Raw genomic sequence first — 17,956 nt, 5'->3', positions numbered from 1 at the left:
TGGTTTTAGAGTTATGCTCCGGAAATGAACCTGCTACAAAATATGATATTTTCAGCAATGTTTCTATGGTTACAGAAAAAAGCACAAAAAGTTAAAACCTAAAAATAGCAAAAGGCACTACTAGACCATAAGAACAATGTGTCTATAAAGTTTCATGGAAATATCTCTGCTGGTTTTAGAGTTGTGCTCCGGAAACGATTCTTACAAAAAAATCTGCCATTTTCAGCAATGTTTCCATGGTTACAGAAAAAAAGTATGAAAAGTGAAAACCTTAAAATAGCAAAAGGCACTACTAGACAATAAGACTAATGTGCCTATGGAGTTCCGTGCATATATCTCAACCGGTTTTCCAGTTATGCTGCGGAAACGAACCTGGTACAAAAATATTATATTTTCAGCAACGTTTCCATGGTTACGGGAAAAATGCAAAAAATGAAAACCTAAAAATAGCAAAAGGCACTATAAGACCAATGTGTGTATGAAGTTTCGTGGAAATATATCTACTGGTTTTAGAGTTATGCTCCGGAAACCATTCGTACGGACGGACGGACGGAACCCATTTGTATATCCTCCGCCAACTTCGTTGGGCGGAGGATAATAACAATGCCACATTACGTTGACAGTCGAAACTGTTACTGTTTAGTACAATGTATTTAGTACCATCCCTAGCCACAATAATGTACATTACCGCAGGTCCCATACATCATATTTAGGGGACAAGCATACATGTATGTGTTTCTATATATATATTTCAGCCGAATTATAAATGAAATGTAAAGTAACTTACGAAATTATGTCATACTTTGTTAAGCTAACTGGCGTACGACACCTTTACGGCATGTTTCCTCTATGTATAACATCTAAAAACGTAACGCATGTACTATGTTATAATCTCTCTCATAACATCTCAATAATGATACTACCCAATCACAGTTGGAAGATAAGTATACGTTACACGTCAGTAACCCGATAAGGCGCTTTATAAATGATTTCAGTTGAAACTTTATATGTCTCTTCCATGGCAAGCTCGTGTGACTTATTTAATATAATTGACAGACACGTTAATTAGATTGAAAATTGCCGTTTTATTAAAACGACGGATACATATCACTATGTATAAAACAATAGAGAGGTTAAGATTTCATACGTGTGAAATTACGTAATACAAAACTTAATTTTTCAAAGTTTTGTGCAAAACTATTAAACAAGTCAAAGATGTGCGTACAAAAGACGACAGTAGCAAAACAGTATCATTACTAATGATTAAGTGAATACAATTATGGAAAACAAAACATTATCTTAACAGCCACCTTACCATTTAAAAAATGTGGTCTGAAGGGGAGGTGCTGGGAAAGAAAGCTTAAGACATTAGCGATTACGTCACCAGTATCCATTTGAATCACGTGACATGGGTTGTAACAAGAGTGCTGCATTCTGCATGGGGATCGCTCCATCAGACTTATAATGGCGGACCTGGACGACGCAGGTAAACCACTACAACCGTCAATCATCTTAAACCACATTACCCTAGTAAATTGGTATTGGTTAAAGCACACTATATATATGTGTGTGTACTCACATTATAAAAAGTATAAATAGGCAAAAATAGCTAAATTGTTAAAAAATATCGATGAATTTGAGAAAGCATCGATAAAATTTGTCTCATTTAAAAGATTTTTTTTTCATTTTAAAGTATTCAAATATGTAATTCTACCATAGGAAATTCTTTTTGTTTTTATGAATTATTGTCATTTCTAACTGTTATAAGGATGTAAATATAATAAACAAAACCAGCAAGTAGTGGGAGTTATCACTCTTTGCTTGGTTAACAGGAAAGACGACTATTTTGTACCAGCTACTACACCGGAACTTCTTCACCACCACACAGACTCTTGGCTTTAATGTGGAGACAATCGAACATCGGGGAGACGAACTTGCTGTCTGGGATATGGGCCGACACAATAATACGGGGACTATGGAAACACTATATTTTCCAGGCTCAAGGTAGCTATGCCAATATAACGAAAACATGCTTCAGTGTACTTTATAAAAATAATTTATTTTCAATCTAGCTTTCAAACGTGCCTTAATAGGATATGAAAATTAATTACATTGCGATGTTTTGAAAGAATAGTTAATATGTATGTACTTAGTCATTCATATTTCCGTTTTTTAGCCTCTTAAGACATTGGCTACAATATTCTACTGGATTAAAGCTTCTTTTTGAAAAGTGCTTAATTTAGCCGTAAAAACAAGGTGAATAAAATATACGTTTTCACTCGAGATTCTGACCATGGTCATCTGGTACAGTAAGGTTTGTCCAGATAAAATAATGTTATTATTTCTGTATATCTGCTAAGATGTCATAGTATTTCAGTCAGGTACCTACTGCTCTTATTGTATGATTGTAAAAGGCGACTAAAGTTAGGATCCTTTCTTTTTTCTTTTTCTTAAATAACTTTTTCTTCATAACGTTTCCCTTGACACCGCCTCACTTTTGGCCTTCTGTTCGACGCTCGCCCCTTTGGGGTATGTTCTGTCCTCTGCCCGAGACACAACAAAGTAAAAAAAAAAATGGTAGTTTCTACTCCTGCCTAACGCTGAGCATAAAGGAAGTTGGGCGACTGGTTTGTCCACTGTCATTATAGTGTGGCTATTATTTTCCAATATCTTGTGTTTAAGATGACTGCGATAGCTCACAACATTGGAGGGCAGCCCCGATAAGAACGTTAGGGGTATGGAACATACAATTGACACGCTAGTTTGAACATAAACGGGGTGCCTCATTGGTGGGTTCTTACGGTCGTAAACTACAATTCCAATTACCGTTATGCAGTGAATTAGAGAGGCAAGTTGGGCTTACAAATCGATCCCTTTATTCAGTACAGATCTAGGTTCCATCAGTGCGGACCATGATCAGTGTGTCCGTATGACGTTATCTTTTACGCAAAACAGTATCTACCATTAATAAATGTTAAACTCCAGCGGTTATCTCCCTTGATCGCGATCATGTGCGTACAATGTTAATTGAAAACTTCGGTTCAATAGGTGTACATTGATGATCAGAGTTCAAGTACAACATATGTTATTGGAACAAGTATATACATATAAACTATCGCTTGTGGCTTTATCGACAAAATTATGTTAATAGATACAAATCACGTTGCTCCAAGAAGTTACCTTTGAAAAACTGCGGTTTCGAGATCCCAGAACGACTTGGGTAAAGTACAATTAACCGTCGACTAGTCCCACCTTCTTTTGTGATGTCGCAATCACCGGAAGGTGGGACTAATCGACGGTAATTTGTACATTACCACGTCGTTTTGGGATCTCCAACCTTTATTGAAATGTCAGTTGTCGGCTTTATGAAATACAATGGCAAATGCAACTATATAATGAACTGATCTGGTTTTATTTTCCAATGGCCTAAGTTAACATTTTACTCTGTAAACGCGTTAATGGTTGTTTTATTTTGCCCTTGAATCGATTGTGTTTTAGCTCGATGAAAGCAAGTGGTGTGATACACATGGTTTTGATGCGTCACCTTTGGATAGCGGGAACGCTTGGATATTTAGTATAGTACTATCTTATTCCAGTATCCTGCAAAAGTGTTCAATTAGCACACCTCAACCGATCGCATGACCATACCGCAGTCTCGCAAAACACGCACCACGCACCACGCACGCCGTACACGCCACACACCCCAATATATGAGAGACCGTCCTTACATGACCTGGCTGTTAATAGGAGCTAAACATAATAAATAACCAAACTTAACCAAACCGATCACATGATGTTGATAACGATAAACCAATATGTTATAATAAATTAAGCATTTTAAGTAGCAGAAACAATCGTTAACCTCAGAAGTGACGCCGTTGTCACAGGGTTAGAACTAAAGGACAATTGCCGAAATGGTGTTTCATATAATTGTAACTTACATGGACATGACGGGGAAGTCACACATCAAAGTTTTACATATATATGCAGTAATTGCCAAACTAAGAAATAAAGAGGTTTTAGTATGATGCACGGCACCACCATTATAATTTATATTATATCACGATAGAGAGATATTGTTTTATTTCAATAGTTACTAAAACATGGATAGCCATATTCTAAATTATAGAGATGAGGTAATAACGGTATTGTCATACAATTTTACTAAACATATCATTGTGATCAGAAGTCATCTGAAATCTGTATTGTAAGAAGTACTATAGGACGGAAAAATCCTGTATTCGACAGGTAATTTTATCTTACGAATGCTGTTTTATTGCAGATATACCTATTCCACTCTCGCTCCCTGGAATGTAGCCATTGCCTATTTCATGTACATCATAATTGCCACTTAACGGGTCGACCCATTGCAAACCCCCTCCTACGGCTCCGTTTTCATCATGTTCGACTGGAGAGCTTTCATAACAATCAGACTTTGGTCCTGAATCTATAGATTTCGGACGAGTCTCATCGAGGGTTTTACGAGATGATTTTTGTTCGTTTGTGTGGGTTGCTGTCAATCTCTGAGTTGGTGGTTCTACCTTGGGAAAATTGTAGAAAAAGTAACTGACATCTTCATTGCATGGTATTCTCATATATGATAAAGCCTTAGAGACTTTCGTCAAAAAGGACTGAGGATCTTGGCGTAGGATGTCGGATAGAGTGTCGACATGGGATTCATCTTTATCAGGTGACGAGTTGGTTCTACAAGAAATAAAAATAAATTGCAATTGATCATAAAAGATGAACGAGATAAAGCAACTAAATTTCAAGACAGTCAGAAACACGTCAGCCAATAAATTCAGAAGTTCTGATGATGGCGGGAAGTCAAATTTTGATAAATGCTTTTTTTTGATATCTGCAATTGTCAACTATCTTAACGCACCACTTTCACTGAAAAATTACATTTATGAAAGATCAACGGTATTACACTATATTCACAAAACTCTTATTGCATTTTTTTAATTCAAACTACACGTTAACCAAATTATTAAGAATACTCGACCGTACGTTGAAAATCATAAACCTTGATACAGTAACAAAATATGTTGTGTGATGATCCTTTATCATAGACTAGATCTATTACAACTTAAAGTTGTATGGTCAATAATTTTCGCTCTTCTCTTTTTTGTCATAGTGAAAACTGTTTAAATGTTATACATATTTTTCTCCGTCTGTCTGAGTTTTAACTTAATACATTCTTTCTAAGTTTACCACTTTTAATAAAGTTGCAGCACTGGATGTACTTTTAATTGTAAAAGTAAAAACTCTTTTTAACATGTACACGTGAAAATTAGGCTTGAAAGATGCCGATTCATTCCAAACACATTCTCGAAGTAACACGAGAGTTGTGAAACCAAGAAAAAACGTCAACATTTTTTTCATAAACAAAACATGTGGTCGACCTCAGCAGACTGGATCTACAACGAAAATAATGATCGTACAATACAATATTTGATACACACAATATTTCACGGCAATGTGTGAATTGGATGTTTTAAATACTCATTCTGTGGACATATACCAGCATGATTTGCTCATATTGGCCAGAAGGATAACGTAAACAAACACATGTGCGCTTACGCTAGTTACCGTGACCGTACCGTGTCGAACGTCAGTCACGTGATACGCTTCGAAATCCGATAAAACCCGAAGTCACTGAACATGGCATTGATTGAAATCGTTTTATTCAAAACCAGGAATATATGATCCCTAGATTTCGGCTCTTTCATAGGCCGACATATGCTTTTTGGAAGCTTAACCATCAAGTTTCATGCCAATGTTCATCTATCAAATGTTTAATTGGCATATTATTACAATGAAGTTAACATGCAACGTAACTTAAATGTAATTTTTAAGACAAAGTCGAGGTTAGATAGTGTCTATATATTGTACCTACGGTGCGCCACCTAGCCTTTTCACAAGGTTAATTCTATTCTCTCGTCCTCCAAGACCTTTTATAAGACGCTTTAATGGTTCATCATACGCTATCCCTGAGCCGGGCTGGAAAAAATGGCAGTAAACATGATTGATTGAATGAGGAACTAGATAAGAATGACAGAGTATATAAGTGTGTTTTGAAAATATTAGTTATAACAACAATGAATAGTAGATAAATCGTTAATACTTGATGGGCAACATTTTAAATACTTCAACTCCTTGTAGCTGATGTATGAAAATGGAATTATCCATATAATTTAAGATGTTAGTTATTCACATGTATATCAACTCGCTATAGCAATGCCTTTGTTAGTTTTGAAACTGATGTGTGTGATTAAGTTGGGTCTTATCTTTAGTGTTTGAGGCGTGTAGCGTGCCTAACCATCTCTATCTAGTCTTTCACTTCATTTGCAATTAAATTGTCTTCGAATGATATTCTGTATTACCATTTCCCCTAAAATAGTGACTTTTCAATCATAACGAGTACGACTAGCTTATACTTACTGTACTAGAACGATTTTGTATGGTACATTCTGTATGAAATCTACTTTTCTTACTCCTTGTTGGGTCACGTCTGCTGACGTTAGTGATATTGATTGTAACAGCTACTTTGCCCCGGAAGGGTTTCTCACATCTAATTTTCCATTGAATGTCGCCATCATCTTGAAGATTGTGTCTTTTAGATATGCATTCAATCGTAGGAGACTCGTCCATATACTGAAAAAATAATAAGCAATAAAAGACTGCAGGGGTTATTGTTTACAGCTCTTTGAACCTGGAAGTATAAGAAAATGTTTTTACTCACTTTACCATCGTTAAGTGCAATGGTCATTCTGTGAAATCAGCTTGAATAAATACTTTCTTTTAAAACAGCACTATTTGCGCCAAAGAACATGAATGTCAGCTTTTGCATGATAAACGATCTTGCAACCATCTGAAATGCATTTGTAGACATAATTTTTATTTTTTAATTTTAATTTTTATTTTTTAATTTTGAAAATTTATTTCATTTTTGAATCTGCCTGAGTTACATATCCTTACTTGCTCCTCTTGGAAAATAGGTCCCTCATCATCCATCTGGTGACCCCAGTTGGATGGGGGTTTCAGCTGGAATTCCATTGCTGTTTCCTGTTCAGATTTCAGAATGTTAATTTTCCCTCTGTCGATTCTTTTAAAGTTGACTTCCTCCATTCTTCTATAGCGCTCCTGAAGAAGATAACGTTAAATTAGAAACGGTAGAATCCGATACTCTTCATAGATAGAAAGGTCTTAAGGTTCTTAACCAAAATTGTGAATTTTATGACCCTGGGTTCACACGTTTCGCTCTGGGGAGGTGGTCATGTTTACTATGGTTTATATAGGGAAAATGAATTTTGAGCATTATTTGATCAATTTTCATAGGAAATGAGTCAGACTTGATTATAATTATTAGTCTGAGATAGCATTTTAAAGGCATATCTATTTTGGTCCTGACAGACCTCCAGGGGCCAGAGGGACGGGGCAAAAAGGGGTCAAAATGGCTAGAATATTAAAAATCTTCTTCTAAAGTCACAGATTGAATAGAACCAAATACTCTCCATGGATTAAAAAGTCAAATTTATAAAATCACCGACTTCTTTAAGGGCCTGATGAGTCAATATATAGTATTTTTCTATCTTTGTTTCATTCTGTAACCGAACTCAGGTGACTGTTATGGCCCATGGGCTTCGTGTTTAAATATATCAAAATTACTAATAAAGCATTGAACCTGATTCCTAAGGACTTTATTTTGAATAGACTACTGTACTTACTTCACGACAATCTTCTAGCATTTCGTACGGTCCCAATAACGGCATCTTTATGTGTAGATTTGGACAACCCGCCTGGCTTCCTTCTCTAACAAACACTTCAGCTTCCATTTGAAAACGTACATCTTCCTTACATACCGTGCAAAATATCACGGAGAAATGTTTAGTATATACATGTACGCAAGTATTTCGTCCCTCAGGGAGGATATAGAATATATCTAAATCAGTCTGATGCAGGGATTCCAGAAAAGGTACATCTTCCACTTTCTTTGGATTGGATTCACATGTCTCCATCCAATGTACTTTCAAAGAACAAGTCGTGACTGGAACACATAATGGGATTTCAATTCTTGCATAATCGCTGAGCATCACATGTCCAACATTGAACTCTGGTACCGGAGACACCAGTGTTCGGTTATTGTCTATATCTATACACTGCGATAACGTCTCTCGGTCGGTGTGAACAGAACCATATAAAGCAAATGTTTCAGCTGCGTCATTGAAACACTCCTTACAGAAAAAAAGCCTGACAGCTGATCTATCGATAGAGATTTCCAAATTGTCCAATCCGATTTGTTCATTCATTTTCCAAAGACCATTTAGAAAATTTGTTTTTGGGATTTTGTCGTTTTCCATATTATCCTCCTCAGTAAAAATTTGCTGATATTCCACTACATCATGTAGGTACAGTTCGGTTTCTTCATTTTTCGCTTCATATTTGAATGTATTTTCGTCAGAGGTCTTCTGATCAGCATTTGTAGTTGGTTGCTGTGATACCTGAATATGGTCCAGCTCCCTTTGCTCCCGTTCAGGTATTCCAATATCTGATGATAATATGAATGGTGTATACTTATTTGTTTGTATCCTATCGGTCATTATGAATGAGGATTCAACTGCCACATCTTTGCCCTGGTTATTTGTTGCCAACGATTCACGACATATATGATTGACTACATACTTGTCTTTTTTCCGAACGATTCTTAATAGATGTCGGCTAAGTCTTGTTGTCCACAGACATATAGCTGTTATAAAGAGCATGCAGATCACAGAAAAGGGGATTGCTGAAATAAAATTAAAAAAAAATGATTTAACTAATGTATTATCCATTCAGAAATTGATCTGATACTACAATCATATATAAATAGGTATTAAAGTATAACATTTCGAGCAAAGTCAAACAAAACCTTTAGAGTTTGACTTTATCCATATTCAGGGGAAACAAAATTGCTCAAAAAGTCCCCGTCTTTCAATGTTCTTTACACTGGTTTTATCAAGAAACCATAGCGTTATGCATCTTCTGTCAGATTTTCGAAGATATTGCACATGCAATTTTTTTCCATATTTTTTTTTTTTTTTTTTTTTTGTGTCATTTTTAAAGATGCTCCACCGCTGACAAATGATATTTTTTCATTATCAAAAACAGGAGCAGACGATTAAGTATTTTTCTTCAGTTACAAAAGTTACTTACTTTACACCATTACCACCATTGAAAAGTTTGAGATTCTAATTTTACTTCAAGTTAAAAATATGCAAAATAATTAATTGCATCCCGAAAAAAATCCGTGGCACTATATATTATATTGAATGAAGTACTAACTGTGCATGCATCAAAGGCAAAATAAATTATTTTATATTATTTTTTGTGTTAATTAGACATATATATACACGATTAAACACTATTTATTGTTTATATGATGAATATCATTTATGCTCTGTCGGCGGTGGAGCATCTGTAAGCTTTCCTGTAAATTCCTGTAAATGAAAAAACAATATTTGTCTGAGTTTAATTTGTTCTGTAAACTAAAATCTATCAGAAAATATTCCATTATTTATGCAATACCTAAATAGATATGTATATTTATGCTTTTTCAAGAAAAACAATTGCTTTCTCTTAATAATATATTTAGTGATTTTTTGTTGTTCTTAAGGTAAAAACAATGATCTAAAATGCATAAAAATCATAACAAACAATCAAAATAAAAAAAATCGATTGTTTCAGCAAACTAAGATAATAAATATATAATGTTTTCCTTTATTAAGTCAATATTCAAAATAAAACTGAACCATAATTTTCCAAGATATACCAATTTAAGCACCAAAAAATCCTCTATTTATCATTAATCAAATTGTATAATGATGGAGTGATCTCCCTTTATTTTGTCGGTTTGTCAAAATGTGTCCTGCGTATTAAATAGCCTAAATGTCAATATCATTAATCTTAGATTAAATAACAAAGTTTCAACGCTATATATCTAACATAAAAAAAAAACATTATTCAGAAAATGGGGGTTTTATTTGAACAAAAAATGGTCAATTTGTACATAACTTAAAATTAGACACACTTTTCTACATAATACAGTTACTTGAATCAAGGACTTTTAAATGCTTGAAGATCTAGCTACGACTGTATTGATTTAAGCGCCTACATGAAGAAACTACCATCTTAACAGAATAAACTCATGCGATCATACATTTTCCCAACATCTTAATTTACTCGGAGTCAGTTGATTACCGATATCAGCTGGGAACCGTAATTACCGCTTGTTTGTTAACGAAGGCAACAATTGTAAATATTGATACGAACATTTAGTTGAAATGATATGGAATGTGACGGAATTCAACTTGTTTGATAAAACAAGATATAGATAATATCCTGTTAAACACGTTTGGCGGTAATTACTGACTGCAATTGTTTTAAGTAAAAATCATATTTTTACCCAGTGCCAGTGCGGGCATCCTTGTGTTCACGGTATACATCACTGATATAGTGGTGGTTTGTACTACCGTCCGTGTATTAGCAAGGTCAGCACGGAGTCAAACGACTGGAACAAGAGGGATGTAATCTCCATGGTTAACTACAATAAAATATTAACCGCAATCTTACATCTTAGCACTTTATATACATTCACCGTAAATTGGCATATGTTGGCGTTTTTTGTATCAAAATAGGGCGTTTCCTTATGTCATAAAAATGTTTGGTGCATAACTTGATTTGATCAAAGGAAAATAGTTCCGAATATTTACTTTGTATATACACATAGATCCCGCAACAATGTAAACACAACGCTCTGAAATATTGGTTTTCAATAAAAGTGATTAATAGTGACAGATCTAACTATATTTGCAAAAAAGAAAAACTCGCACAGGTAACCTTTTCTCCGTTTAACAGCACATACCTAAAATGTATGTTTATGTAACGTGATCAAGTAATTTAGCCGAGAGTAGCGGTTCACATACCTAATAAACGACATGTTGATGTATCGAGTTATATACAAACAAATAAATATCAAAACTAAAATTCATATTATAAATATTTGCCATATTTTGTGCTTCCATGCAAAACGCCAAATAAGTCAATATATGATCACATCCAAAATATTCCAATTTACGATAATTGCTCTATACAACTGCTATTAATAAAATGTTAAACATGGTCATCTATATACAATTGTATAATTTAGCTTACGCAAAACTTTCCAAAAAGCAGACAGAAACTGGTATATAATGGTAATAAAGCCATTTCATATGAAACCGACATTGATGATGGGATGTCCATTACACAAAAACACAGAATGAATATTCGAACCTGTCATATCACGAAAAAGTCTAGTTTCAATATAGCTTTATATTGACACTTACGTCATTCTTGATAAACATGTCCTTTTCATATAATACAGTGTTAGATCTAACTATTGACAATTGTACGATCTATATCACAACTGAAATTCAATACGGCGTAGTGATAATTATATTTTCACAGTAATACATTTATGTAGAGCTGTTTCTCCGGTATACCTTTGTATATGCTGATTATAATTACCTTTATCTATCTGTCTAGAACAATATATTGCGTCATTAAAAACAGTAGTATTTTTGTCATACTCATTGTTACGTGAATTTCAATTCCTAAAAATGATTATGTTTGGATAGAGTATTTAGTACAAAAAAGATGGCATATTCTGTCATTATATAGTGTCAATTATAGTACCTCCCCAGACGAGGTAGAGGGGACCAGGGAAGGCAAAATGTCGAGGAATTTAATTCGTTCAAAACATTATCACTCGAATAAGGTCATGTCACACCTAGTTGATAGCCCGATGTCCCCGAAGATTGCGTTCAATTACACGTTTATCTTAAATACTGTCCATACAATGTTCTCATATCAACAAATGTGGTGAAAATAAATTTCGATTAAAAATTTTTTTTTAACAATGACGACCGTGAAATATAATGGGTTAGCCTAAAACATAAGTTATATAGGATGAAGCCGTTTAACGTGAACTAGACTTTGTCGAATACATGTACACTTCTGACCACGTTTTAAGACATCAGTTTATGACACTGAAACTGTGCTGAGTGTTTTATGAATAGAAAGATTACTTACAGTACATGCTTTACTTGAGGACACTTTTCACACTGGTCATGCTGACTAACTTACTTCCTGTTTCAAGTGTGACATAAGCCGTTATCTGAGGCGATAAATAACGCGTCATGCTAGATATTGCTATAAATACCGGGGTAATCTTTTCGACGAATTTGTATTCAACAACCTGAAACAAATCAATTTAACTTGTGTGTACTTAAAGATCAATATCATATAGTACGCTTATAATTCCCTACCTGCAGGACGTACATTTGATATACTAGTTATTGATCAAATTAAAATGTACATTTTACCCGTTTGTGACATGATATATTGCCCATTCCGCTGTTGCTAATTTAGATAAAAAAAACAGTTAGGTTTGGTTGATTGTGTTAACGTCCTATTAACAGTCAGGGTCATTTAAAGATGGCCTCCACGTCCCGTGTATGTGGTGTCTTGAGTGTGTGAAGTGCGAAAACGTCCTTGAAACTATACTTTGCATGTTTGATCGTGCCTTATCTCAGCAAAACGCGATGTTACTTACTGATGATTGTCCTAATGCAACTAGTAGTAAAACGCAATACATATATTACAGCCCTTTGATATTGATTTAAGGTCGAAATATGTTTAAATAACTAAAAAAAACTTTTCGTCTAACAGACATTCAGTTTATTAATTTTGGCTTCGGATGAGAAGTAGTTTCAAATCATTAGCCTTTTTTCCTGTGTGATCTTACGAGAAGTCAAGATCATTCATTTGAAACGATTATGTTTTCTTTCATTCTACAAATCATTTCTCGTAGCATAATGTTTTTCTTGAAGACCTTTTGATATCGAAATCCAGTTTTGTTCCTTTAAACTTGAAGAAGCTCAATGTCATTCCCTGCACAAAAATATTTTGAACTTTATTGCAGTCTGTTACAAGGCAAACGGCAGGCATTTGGATCTGTTAAAACGTTTTATATTCCGTTGACCTGTCAATAAGAAAGTTTTAATTATTTCAACATTCAAGATGTGTATCCAATAAAATATCCTGCTTTTCTGCGCCACGGGTTTTCAGGTGTATAGCACATTTACATAAGCTGGACTTCATTGTTATGGTAGCACTGTCAATTACGTTCGACTCCCTATAAATGATGCACGACACCATTAACAACATGTCAAATGAGATTTTGGCTCAGATGGCTTAACGTTGAACACATTCCAATGTTAGCAAATGTCTACTTATAATATGGATATTTTTATACCACACAATTTTATTTCAATTTATGATTTTCTATACAAAAACGTGCAATAAATACAAAGGCTTCTTTTATATTACCTATTTCTTGTTGCCTTGAAACAACCTCTATTTTTTTCGCTCTTTCAAATTGTTACGCATATATTGTGACATAATATTCTAAAAATAATTGCGGATCAATCCCATGATAGCACGGCTATTTTGTGTTGACGGGTGTTGTGTCAATATCTTATCTATATAAAAAAAGGGGGTTAGCCTAAAATACTTTTAAATCGTACCACTCTTATCAAAGTCAGTCTACCACTGCAGTCAATTAATTTTACTGCAAAACAAACTTATGTTTGTGGCTTAACTACTTCTAAACCATGAACTTCGTGGATATAGAGGACCGCATCCAGATCATAGCAAGGAGCTTATGGCCTTAAACATTCCAAATGATCAGGTCACGAGGCTACTAGGTCGCAGCATCCGCACATGTTTATAACCTCCTTCGACACGTGCAGTCGGGTAATGCTACCATCAGGAGACAACCTAGCGAAGTGTTATAAGAAATCACAGACAAGAAGTTGATTGTCTGTGAAAAGGTCACATTTAAACAAGTATTCTTCGTCAAAGTATATCGTTTATTGATTAACCCGCCAGGAGAAACAAATAGATTAAGATGATTTCGTTAAAATAGAATATCAATCTAAAACAGAAAGATTGAGAAAGAGGCTATTTTTTCTAGAAAGCATGTCCAAGAACAAATATTTCCTAGAGATGCAGAAGGTGAGAAGATTTTGTTGAATCTGTTACACCCATATTAAAAGAAGAAACGAAGATTTAATTGGTGAGACATTTCCAAAAAAATCCTGAAGCTAAAATGTTCTGGCCATCTTTAAGACCACCTCCGAACAGAGGTAATGAAAGGGCGACACTATCCGTTATTTCGCCATCAGAAACACAGATGATGAGAGTTTGACAATTCTGGGAACTCCATGATAAGATATTTTTCGAACCTCGTAAAAAACCGCTTTTGCCAACAGAACCAGATACGCTGAAAATGAGATGATTTCGTTCGACTCCTTCAGTGCGAATCGAAATGAGAATTAGGGAGGCTGAAACCGAGATGATTTCATCAATTTAATCAAACCTGCATCGTCAAGGGAAACAGCGATATCGTGAATGAGATAACTCCCGGAACTTCTAAACACCGCATTAACAGCAGAAACAGAGATGCTGAGAGTTAGATGATTTCGTTTAATTAGCTATGCACGAATCGCCTGCAGAAACACAGAAGATGAAAGTTTGACATTTCTCAGAACTCCATAATCCGATATTTCCTGAAACTCATTAATCCGCATTGTCAAGAGAAACACAGATGCTGCTGAAAATTTGATGATTTCATTGAACTGGTTTATGCCGCATTTAGATAAGAGAAACAACCATGTTTTGAATAAAACATTTCTTTGGAACTTGATATTTTCTGGAACTCCATTACGGTCATATCGCCACCAGAAACAGAGATGCTGAGAGTGAAGTGATTTCGTTGATCTGGCAATGACCGCATGACAAGCAGAAACATACATGCATATACTTAGAGTGGGGCCTTTTCTGAAACTCATTTTACCGATATTTTCCAAACTCCATTAAGACCGCATCGCAACATGAAACTGTGATGATGTAAACGAGACATGTCTTGGAACCCCATAAACCAATAGTTTCTGTAACTCCATTACTCATATGTTCTAAGACTCCTCCAATCCCCATCGCCAACAGAGATGCTGAAATTAAGATGACTTCGTTAAACATGTTGAGTCGCATCGACAGGGAAAACATTGTCGATGGGAATGTGAATTTCCTGAAACTCCTTAAGCCAATATTTTCTGGAACTCCATGAACACCGCTTCGCAAACAGAAGCCGATATTTATATAGATAGTTTAAGGACATAGATAATGTTTTTAAACATAGTTGAAGAATATTCATCAAATTGTGACCATTGAATGGATGTTTTTTCTGAACATTTTCAACTTTACTGACCATAAGGAATGAGTTTGACCGCCCAAAAGTAGCAGAGGCGGCTTAACTACTTCTGAACCATGAACTTCGTGGATATAAAGGACCGCATCCAGATCATAGCAAGGAGCTTATGGCCTTAAACATTCCAAATGATCAGGTCACGAGGCTACTAGGTTGCAGCATCCGCACATGTTTATAACCTCCTTCGACACGTGCAGTCGGGTAATGCTACCATCAGGAGACAACCTAGCGAAGTGTTATAAGAAATCACAGACAAGAAGTTGATTGTCTGTGAAAAGGTCACATTTAAACAAGTATTCTTCGCCAAAGTATATTATTTATTAATTAACCCGCAAGGAGAAACAAATAGATTTAGATGATTTCGTTAAAACAGAATATCATCTAAAACAGAATATTGAGAAAGAGGCCATTTTTCTAGAAAGCATGTCCAAGAGCAAATATTTCCTAGACGAGCAGTGACAAAATTTTGGCTCTATATCGAAATACAAGGAATATGTGGGTGAGAGATTTCAAAAATACCGGGTCAGCCTTTGCCGACCACTTTAGATATTTTGGACCTTATATTGTTGAGAAAAAGGTCGATGATGTTAACTACATTGTACAAAACTCCAGGTGATGAGAGTTTGAGCAAGAAAACTCAATTATGTCATGTTAAACTCGTAAAAAAACGCTTAAGAAATATGTAGATAGAGAAGAGAGCAAGACCTCTCAACCTATTGCTACTTTGGCCTCTGTACCATCACAAAGTGAAAGTACAGCTGATATTTGTAAATTAGACTTAGATGGTGGTGTACAAGATGTAAGTTTAGACTGTGGTGTTAAGTTACGGAATTCAGATGTGCTCGCGAACTTGGACAAGAAACTGTGTCATCTATCAGAAAAGGAACGCAATGAACTTAAAGATTTGATACTTGAGTATAAACATTTGTTTCCGGATACACCAGGCAAAACAGATGCTATCTATCACGACGTGGATGTAGGCGATGCGCCACCTGTCAAGCAACATCCTTACCGTGTCAATCCTTTGAAAGAAGAACACTTAAAGAAAGAAATTCAATACATGTTGGACAATGATATTATTGAACCAAGCAAAAGTGAATGGAGCTCACCATGTGTATCTGGTTACCAAATGCCAGACAATACATAAACCGGTTCTGTACTGACTTCAGAAAATTAAAGCTTCTGTCAGTAAAAAAGATTACTCTTACCAATGTCCCAAGGGATTGACGCTCGTGTATTAGACAAAAGTTGGCTAAAGCCAATTACGTAAGCAAGTTTGACGCTGTTGAAAGTGAGTATTGGCAGGTGCACGATTAACAGAAAAGAGCTAAAGATAGTGTCGGCCGATTTTGTAACCTCGTCAAGGTTTGTACCAGTAACAAAGTTATGCCGTTTGGTATTAAGAATGCCTCCGGCAACATTTCAACGTCTTCTTAACATGCCGGGTGATATAAGACCTGGAAGGCAGTGATGGATTACCATCGATGATCAGTTCCCCTCAACTACCACGGACACGTGGGAAGACCATCTAACGCGGGATTCGTGAATTCTTCGAAAGACTCACTACCATGAAATTGACTGTAAACTTATTGAAATGTGAATTTTGTCATGCAACTGTTGAATTTTTAGGCCATGTTGTAGGACAGGGGGCAGGTTAAACCTGTTCAGGCCCAAAGTAGAATCAATTATAGATTTTCCAGCTCCTGGGAGGCAAGAGAGAGCTGATGAGGTTTCTTGGTATGGCTGGATACTACAGAAAATTTTGTCAAAATTTCTCTGTTATAGCAGCTCCACTTACTGCTTTTGTTAAAGAAAAATGTCAAATTTGTCTGGTCAGACGAATGTAAGTCTGCCTTTGAGAAATTGAAAGCCATACTATCAAACTCACCAGTTCTGACTGCTCCAGATTTTAATAAACAGTTTAAAACTGTTTGTTGACGCCAGCGATGTAGGTGTTGGTGCTGTTTTGATGCAAGAAGGTACTGAACAAATTGACCATCCAATTTGTTATTTCTCGAAAAAGTTTGACAAACACCAGAGAAATTATTCCACCATTGAGAAAGAATGTTTAGCATTGATTTTGGCCTTAAACCAATTTGATGTGTATCTATGCACTACAGTTGTGCCTGTGTTGGTCTTCACCGACCACAACCCTTTGACATTCATTGGGAAAATGAAAAACAAAAATCAAAGAATTCTCAGGTGAGTTTGACTTTGCAAGAGTACAATCTTGACATCAAAAACATATCAAAGGGAAAGACAATATTCTAGCTGATGCTTTATCAAGGATTTAAATATTACTTGATATGTCAAGAAAGTTTCCTTTTCAAGAAAACTTTCTTTTCTTTAAGGAGGGGTGTGTTTTATGTATGACACTAAATACATGTAGTTATGAGATAAGGGAGATAACTCCTATAGCTTTTTTTTATCAATACATGCTATGAAGGTCATATTATTGATTTAGGTTATAGAACTTTCTAGAATATAATCATGTATAAACAAATATGTTTGTAAACATGTTGATTTTAAGTAGAGATCTAGAATGATCTATTTCCAGAAAGTTATGTGTGTTTACTTGTTTACAATTTTTAGTTAGATATTTCTAGA

At 35.2% G+C, this 17,956-nt stretch overlaps 1 protein-coding gene across 1 annotated transcript in view; it reads right to left on the bottom strand.

Annotated features, from left to right (window-relative positions):
• Positions 1 to 12,333, bottom strand: part of LOC138314789 (uncharacterized) — a 33,605-nt gene extending 21,272 nt beyond the window's left edge. The window contains exons 1-7 of the mRNA XM_069255335.1: positions 12,112 to 12,333; positions 10,445 to 10,582; positions 7,731 to 8,788; positions 6,982 to 7,146; positions 6,445 to 6,657; positions 5,900 to 6,003; positions 4,289 to 4,704 (exon numbers count right to left, since the gene is read on the bottom strand). Coding sequence (XP_069111436.1) covers positions 4,289 to 4,704; positions 5,900 to 6,003; positions 6,445 to 6,657; positions 6,982 to 7,146; positions 7,731 to 8,788; positions 10,445 to 10,484 — 1,996 coding nt within the window. The 5' untranslated portion in view covers positions 10,485 to 10,582; positions 12,112 to 12,333. The remainder of the gene's footprint in view (positions 1 to 4,288; positions 4,705 to 5,899; positions 6,004 to 6,444; positions 6,658 to 6,981; positions 7,147 to 7,730; positions 8,789 to 10,444; positions 10,583 to 12,111) is intronic.
• Positions 12,334 to 17,956: the final 5,623 nt, after the last annotated feature.

This window comes from Argopecten irradians, chromosome 2 (genome assembly GCF_041381155.1).
Source record: "Argopecten irradians isolate NY chromosome 2, Ai_NY, whole genome shotgun sequence".
In the NCBI taxonomy this organism is placed as follows: domain Eukaryota; kingdom Metazoa; phylum Mollusca; class Bivalvia; order Pectinida; family Pectinidae; genus Argopecten; species Argopecten irradians.
Note: the sequence above shows the minus strand (reverse complement) of the source record. Positions and strands in the feature narration are given on the sequence as shown.